The sequence below is a fragment of the Pinus tabuliformis genome, chromosome 5_2, assembly GCF_031772625.1.
Source record: "Pinus tabuliformis cultivar Carrire ecotype Pingquan chromosome 5_2, CPIR1, whole genome shotgun sequence".
NCBI lineage: Eukaryota > Viridiplantae > Streptophyta > Pinopsida > Pinales > Pinaceae > Pinus > Pinus tabuliformis.
Genome location: NC_142306.1, coordinates 475,668,522 through 475,676,359, shown reverse-complemented (window position 1 = coordinate 475,676,359; position 7,838 = coordinate 475,668,522). Strand labels below are relative to the sequence as shown.

General features: G+C 32.9%; 1 protein-coding gene across 1 annotated transcript; it reads right to left on the bottom strand.

Moving 5' to 3' along the window:
• Positions 1-2,726: 2,726 nt before the first annotated feature.
• Positions 2,727-3,155, bottom strand: LOC149159711 (calcium-binding allergen Bet v 3-like). Its single transcript, XM_089434395.1, has one exon. It carries the CDS (start codon positions 3,153-3,155, stop codon positions 2,727-2,729), a length of 429 nt encoding a protein of 142 aa, XP_089290521.1.
• Between the last annotated feature and the right edge of the window lie 4,683 nt (positions 3,156-7,838).

The window sequence follows — 7,838 nt, the reverse complement described above, 5'->3', positions numbered from 1 at the left end:
TAGTTATGCCCTTTCTGCAGTTTTAATTAAATTGATTTAATGGAAAAAACTGTCATATGAACACTTGTTAGATGTCAAATGAACCTGAGCTATCGTTTTTTGGGCACGTAGAATTAGTAAGCCATGGTATTGCAACAAAGCCTATTTATTGGTTAAGATTTATTGGTTAAGATTTATCAAAAAATTATAAATGGTTACCTAATTCCATTTTTAGATGGGGAGTTTCATTCCTTACTTCTTGAAGAACTAAGGCAGATGTTTTTAGAAGCCGCATATCAAAAGTTGAGATTTATCTAAAAAGTAGTTATGCCCTTTCTGTAGTTTTAATTAAATTGATTTAATGGAAAAAACTGTCATATGAACACTTGTTAGATGTCAAATGAACCTGAGCTATGGTTTTTTTGGGCACGTAGAATTAGTAAGCCATGGTATTGCAACAAAGCCCATCATAATATGTTAGTGAATCTCCATGATTAATAATCTTCTTCCATGCTTTTTTTCTTAACTGTATATGTTTTTCAACTCATATATTAATTATTTTTATAATTAATAAAAACAATAATAATTTAATATAAAGTTATAATTTAGTAATTTTTTGATATTTTTTTAATCTTGATAAAGTTAAGTGTTTCTTTAGTCTTTATCCTGCTAGAGGTATCATGAGATAAGCATTTTGATATTAATCTGTATTTACCAACCATCTAATTTATATGGCTATAGTAATCTTACTTTAAATTAACCATATAACCAGTAATTACATTTTACCGAATAATTTAATCTTGTCTCAAATATCAAAAAACAAGTACTTAAATTTTGACGCGGAGGGCGATGTGGGGAGACGTGGAACTAATATGAAGGCAGAGGCTATGGCACTTTATGGGTTGTTCTGCTTTGTGGGCTTTCTAGATATACACAATTTGAGTATATATGGAGACTCCTAGGTCATCATTGATCATGTCTTGGGCACCTCCACTATTTCACACGCCTATCTAACATCACATATGTAAAAGACACACTTCAGGGAGTCACTATACAACACATCCACAAAGTGCACAACACTCTTGCAGTGAGTTGTGTAAACAAGGTCTACTCACCTCCATGGATGAGCTTCATATCACTATGGAAGTGGAGGATGCTCGATAGATCTACTCACCTCCATGGATGAGCTTCATATCACTCTGGAAGTGGAGGGATGCTTGATAGATGTTGGTTTTATGCCTTTCCCTTGAGTTTTCTTTTCACTGTAAACACTTTTTTTGTTTTTCTCATGTGACTACATCATATTGATGCTCATAGGGAATTCCCTAATCTATGTTTTTTTTGTTTTCATTTGGATGGCTATTCACTATTATATGTTTCTTCCTTCATAATTGTTTTTGGAACTTGGAAGATATATGTGGACACGGTCACTTATTGTAGAACAATGGACCCATCCTTTTTGATATGATAAACTGGGCTATTGTCTTTCTATGGTCTATATATTAATATGTTACTAACATGCTGTATCTAGATGAATCTTGATGTACTTGTTTTACTATTTTATAATAAAATAAACTTTTTTTCTTTTCTGAAATGAAAAAAAAAAAAACAAAAACAAATAAACTTAAATTTTGAGAATATTTTAATTTAATCAAATTCTTAATCACTAAACAAATAATTTATCTTATAACAATAATTTAACGTTATAGCAAATATATAAAATATATATGTTAAATTTGAAAGAAATTTAAATCGGACCAAAATCATAATAAGGAAACCTAATTATATGCATTTTCATTCTTATCAGCTGTTGCCTTTTTTTTTTCAGATATTTGTTTAATTGGGCTATGTTATCACTATTTTCCATCTCTTTTCTCTATTTTTTATTTCTAAATATTCCTTCAACCAACCAGTTCAGTTTTATATCAAGTTTTATAAAAAATAAAACATCTTTTAAAACATATTACAATATTAAAGAAAATTAGTAATATTAGCACATAAAGTAACATATAATTGACATCACATATTCCGAAATGTTGGACCAACACAATGGTGAACCAACGCGCGTCGTAAAGGTAGGGAGGTCAAAAGAAAACCAACAAATCCATTGAATAAGCACCAGTATAAAAGTATGCGCACACAAAAATTAAAACTCAAACGGTTTTTCCATTGACACTTCATAAATATATAATTGACATCCCATATGGCGAGATGTTAAGTAACATAGTGCCTAAACCAAGGAGCATCATAACGATGTGGAGGTGAAAAGAAAGCCAACAAATCTACTGAGTATAATCACAAGGACAAAAATATGAATACCAATACAAAAATATGAAGTATCAAGTTGTCCCTAGTTGGATAAAATTAGTCAATTTTTTCAAAAAAAATTGATGGTAGGAGTGCTTCAATCTTATTTTTAAAATAGATTAGTACCATCAAAAACACCAAAAAAAAAATCGTGAAATTTAACAATTATACCCGAAAAATCTTGAAGTTTCCAAAACTTTTCATGAGGTTTCCAAAACTTTTCATTGGATTTTACCCAAAGAAAAAATACGCACACTGGAAAATTAAAAAACAAGTTTTTTTCCATTGACATCTTGAAGTGCAGCAGTATTTACACAAAACCTAACGTCATGGCATACAAGACAGACAAAAACCTACAATAAAACTTCAATCATCTCTGGAATACCATAGTATTTTTAGTGTGCAGAATATATAATGTGTACAACCAGCATTAAATAGTATCAGCACAGCATATTTGATGCCAAGGGGGAAGTCCATCTGGTTATCAAGAGCCTGAACTCGTCAAGATCTACAAACCCATCCCCATTAACATCCACATTTTCAATCATGCTATGGCAGTGACAGAGATCCCTCACCTCCATGAAGCCCAACCTGCACAAAACATCACTCAACTGTAGGGGACTGATAAACCCATCTCCATTCTGGTCAAATACACCAAATGCTTCACAGATAGCTCTATCATCAATCTCTAAATCACCAGATCTTACAAATTCTTCATTCTCATCTTTGCCTGCAAATATCAATGTGTGATAAAAATCCCTAAACTCTATGGAAATGAGAAACTCAATCCCACTTGCAGATCCCGATCTCACAGTTGATTCCAAGTCTTCCACGAGAATCTCTAGATTTAATCTTTCCAGAAATCTCATGATCTCATCTGTGCTGACCCTCCATCACAATCCTTGTCCAATATTCTAAAAATGTTGGCAACACAGTCATCACGCCCTGCAATAACTAATCCCTTATCATTCTTCCCCAGATCTTCAAAGTTCAGTTTGATCTCTTAATTCAGCTCCTGCCGTGGAATCTCCACACCATTTTCATGGGGTTTTCTATTGTCATCATCAAGTGAATTTATAAGATTTGCAGCATCATGACATGCTCTTTTGCTGGTACTGAAGAGACCACCATAGTACCAGCTAAAATCCAATTCCCTGATAAAGCCATGCCAGTCAGTCTCTGAATCTTGATATAAGATGGAAAACCTATTGGCCATATTTTACGAAGAAACCCTTACCCTTGAAAACTTTCAGTATGGTTTTCCATGCAATTTTCCGAGGTCCTGTCCAAGCAACGTATCAGGTATAAATAGATACAGGCCTGAGAAAACTTTGCATTAGATAATTAATGCACAGAAAGCATTTTTGACGCTCATCGTCTAGAAAGTGGTCGAGTGGGCATGGCACTACTAATTCAGTTTTGTATTTGACTTTAAATAGACTTAGAAGCCGTGTGGGCATGCACTACTAATTCAGTTTTGTATTTGACTTTGTATTACTTTGTTTCTGACTCTAAAATTATGAGGTTATTTCAAAATTTCAAATTCATCTTGAGAATTTTTTTTATTTTATTTTTTTCAAAATCTCAAATTTAATGTGTCGATCATAATTTAAAAATATATATTTTGATTTTATTTAATAATTTAATTGTTTGATCTCATTCCTCTTGAAATTTGGAAATATTTTCAAAATCTACTATTAAATTGATGATGACCAAAATAGCAAAAATATATTTTATTTAAAAAGAAAAACAATTTCTATTTTATTTTCATGGAAATCTGGAATGCACCTAATGCGGAAGGCTGGTTTTTTTCAAAACTAATAGAAAGAGTGATTGACAATGATGAAAGGAGGATCAAAATCTCAAAAATATATTTCATTTTTAAAAAATGAAAAAAATATATATCATTTTTATTTGGAGTTATTTTAATGTGATTTTTTAGATTTTTAAGTGCCCAAAATCACCTCCAAAAAACAAAATTCCAACATCAAAAAGACTAAAATATTTCACTAAAAATAGATAATTTTCTATTTTACTTTCATAAAAATCTGGAATGGACCTGGACGGAAATACTCGTTTTTTTCCAAACCAATGGGAAAGAGCGATTGACAGTCATGAAAAATTTGGATATAAATAATAATTTTTTTCCCGAAACTAGATTTGAAAGGGCCATAACCAATCATTCAGTTAAAAGATATTTAATTTAAATTTATAAAATTAAAGTTTCTTAATATTCATATATGTTTTTTTTTTAATTATCCTTTATATTGGTTAAAAATTGTTTAGATTAAATGGTATCAAGTTTAGTTTACAAGATATTAAATGCTTTGTAACTAAGTATACTGCGGTTTTTGTGTGATTGAGCTGAGTGTAGATCGAGGTTAGTTAGTTTATTGAAAATTTAATACTAAGTCTAAGTTTAAGTTATATATATATATATATATATAATTCTAAAAAAATATTTTATTATAATATTTCAATAAATCAGTTTAATTTTAGTGAAATTTAGTTATCATAATAATATAAATAATTTTATTACTTTTATATTAATAACTTAAAAATATTATAGGATAGATATACAACAATGTTTCATTATTTATTAATAAGTAATATGGTTTATTTAGTGTTTTACACTGTGTTGTATATTGAAAATCATTAAAAATTGAAAAATTAAAATTTTGTGAGTTTTTTTTTTTAAGTTTATTGTTATTTGAATTAGGAATATTTATTGAAATTATATATTTTTTGTTGATAAAATTGTTATTTTTATTAGATCTATAAGTTAGTTCGAATGGTTAAACTAAGACGTTATTTTGAATGGAGGTGGAGTTGTTCAATTGGTGATCAAAGTATGTGAAATCTATGAAAACTGAAAATTTCAAGTTTGTGAGATACATTAATATCAAATCATACATTTTTCATCTTTTTTTTATGAGTTTTATTAAATATTTTTATTAATGCTAAAACATGTTACATTCATCGTTGATCAAACTTCCAAAAAAAATACCTTGGGAGTTTGTAACCAAGGGTAACCAACCGACACCATTATTGTTTGAAATCTAGGATACAAAATTTTGACTGTCATCTAGACAAACCTATAAAAGTATAAAAATAGGTCTGCTAATACTATGTCAAGATGATGATAACATCCCAAATATATCGAGAAAACCAAACATGAACAGAGTCAGAAGGTGCTATGCTGATCTGCATCTGGAAACAAAAAAATAGAACATAACTATGTGCCATAGTGTTATGTCGAGAACCCAGTGTGACGACGAGTACAAAACCATGAAACATCTAGCAATGAGACCATTAGTTAGAAATGATGACTGGAGAGAGGGGAGAAGAGTTAGCTTGACGAGAGTTGCCAGTAGGAGCATCGATGCTTCATGCAACTCATCAAACTTAGTGCCCAAATACGCTATCACAAGTTGTTCCACCCTCCTTAGTCTGACCATGATGCCATCCCAGTTGTAGAAGTCATCCAAGTTGTAGAGAATGTCGAGTAAAATCCTCTTGAGATCCTCCTATGATACAAATAGTTTGTAGTTGTCGACCTCCTTGTTACGAATCATTATATGGAGCAAAGTTTCCATTTGTTTATACAGAGAGAAGGAATGAAGAAAGTGAAGCCTATGCTTCAGAGGAAATGAAGAAAGTGAAGCCCACGCTTCAGGAATGAAGAAAGTGAAGCCTATGCTTCAGAGGAAATGAAGAAAGTGAAGCCCACGCTTCTTGACTTTGGATCAGGAATCCACTTGAGGGTGTTGCCTCCACTCTTAGAATTAGAAAAATATAGATGGTCACCTAAGTGTTGTTAAGATGAATGTAGAAATATCTTAATGGAGTGATAGTTCAAACCGAACCTTAGATTAGGATTATTTTCCTATTTTCTAGGGTGTTGTTTCAACTTCCCTAAATGTGTGTAAACTATATATCTCTCATGTAATGCATGTAAGAAAGAGCGTGTTCTGCAGAGATAGTCTCCAGGTGGTATTTCACACCTGTGAGCTGCTCAAGTTTATTAATAAATTTGATTATTCTTATTTTTGACATGGTATCAGAGCTACAGGCCTAGGAATCCCTGTAAACTTAAGTGGAGAGACTAGCGCGTTTTAAGGGAGATCAACACAGAATTTAGCGTGATAGACATGTTAATTCAGTTTTTCCCTTATGCGATTTTTATACTCTAGAATGGAACGAGAGAGTCATTCTTCAAGCACGTCGACCATTGTAGGTGGAGTCTACGATGAAGAAGTGGAAGGATGGGTTTCTTGTTCTGAATCCAGCTGACGAGTTTTCGATCATTGTTGTGTGAGAGAAGTTTTTTTTTTGCTACTAGTTGTGGGAAGAACACAGCCTTGGAGGCAGAGTGTGTGTAGACACACAGATCAGAGCAATTTGTGCAGGTTGCTATGGTGGAAGCTTGTGGATTAGAGGTGTGTGGAGGCTGCGAGGAGTCATTGTCTGCCTGCGAGCTTGTGATTCGAATCTTGCTGATTTGAGCTCTCCTGATCCGTGATCATCGTCATCTGAGAAGAGGTGGAGTCGGTATTTGTATTGTTGATCCATCATTTTGCTGATGTGAAGAGGGATGGACTGGTTTTTCTGATCTGTATCAGGGTTGGTTTTGTTGTCTGTGTGTCTTGTTGGCCCCAAAACAACTTGTTGGGGGTTGAATTTTCTTGTGGGCAGGAGATTTGAGGAGAACGAAGTGTTTAGGGCTGCACTGAGCTGTATATTGAAGCGTTAGCGTAGCCAGTTCCAGAGGCCATCGTTAGCCAGAGGAGGTTGCAGTGGACAGCATAGGCAGAGCATAGTCAGAGGAGACTTTGAATCATTTTGCTATGGTTCGAATATTTTTTTTTTAGGATCCAACTACCTTGAGAGGTAGACCTCAGGCATAGCTAGTTGTGGCAATATTTACTTGGGATTGCAAGTGCGATTGCGGGATCGAGTATTTTCCTCTGCTGGAGATGCGATATCAGCATGGAACGGGCTCTAGACCATATGGATCGAACAACGTTGAAGCTGCTCCGAGACTGTTGTGAGCCATTCTGCCATCCGAGTTGCTGCCAATAATATATTGCTATCTGCGTGGTAAGTGGGTGTTGTTGTCTTCATGGCCGTGGGTGTTGTTGATAGTTTTTTTAAAGACGGAATGGAGTTGGAGGAATGGTGCCCAAAATGATTCTGATTTTGATTTCAGTGAAAGGAGATTGGAACTTTTTTAAAATTGAGTTTTTTAATTAAAGTTTTTAATTTAATTCTTTAATTGAAAAAAGGGCTTATTATTTGATAAAGAGGGCGAATTTTCATTTTTTTAAGAAGGAATTGAAGTGATTTCTTAAAAAAAAGGGGGAGATTTGGGCTCAGTTTTCATTAGATATGGAATTTGTAGTAGTTTTGAAGATTTGGGGTTGTTTTTTTAATTACTGGGGTTGAAGATTTTTTATTCATTCTAGATGAATAATCAGTTAGCAGAAGCTTACCTCAATGAAAATAACAAGCTGGATGGATCCAATTACTTTGGTTGGAAATTCAAGTTGTAG

What these genes read in the sequence shown, in the direction of transcription:
- LOC149159711 (XM_089434395.1), bottom strand. Translation starts at nt 3,155, where the DNA reads ATGAGATTTCTGGAAAGATTAAATCTAGAGATTCTCGTGGAAGACTTG.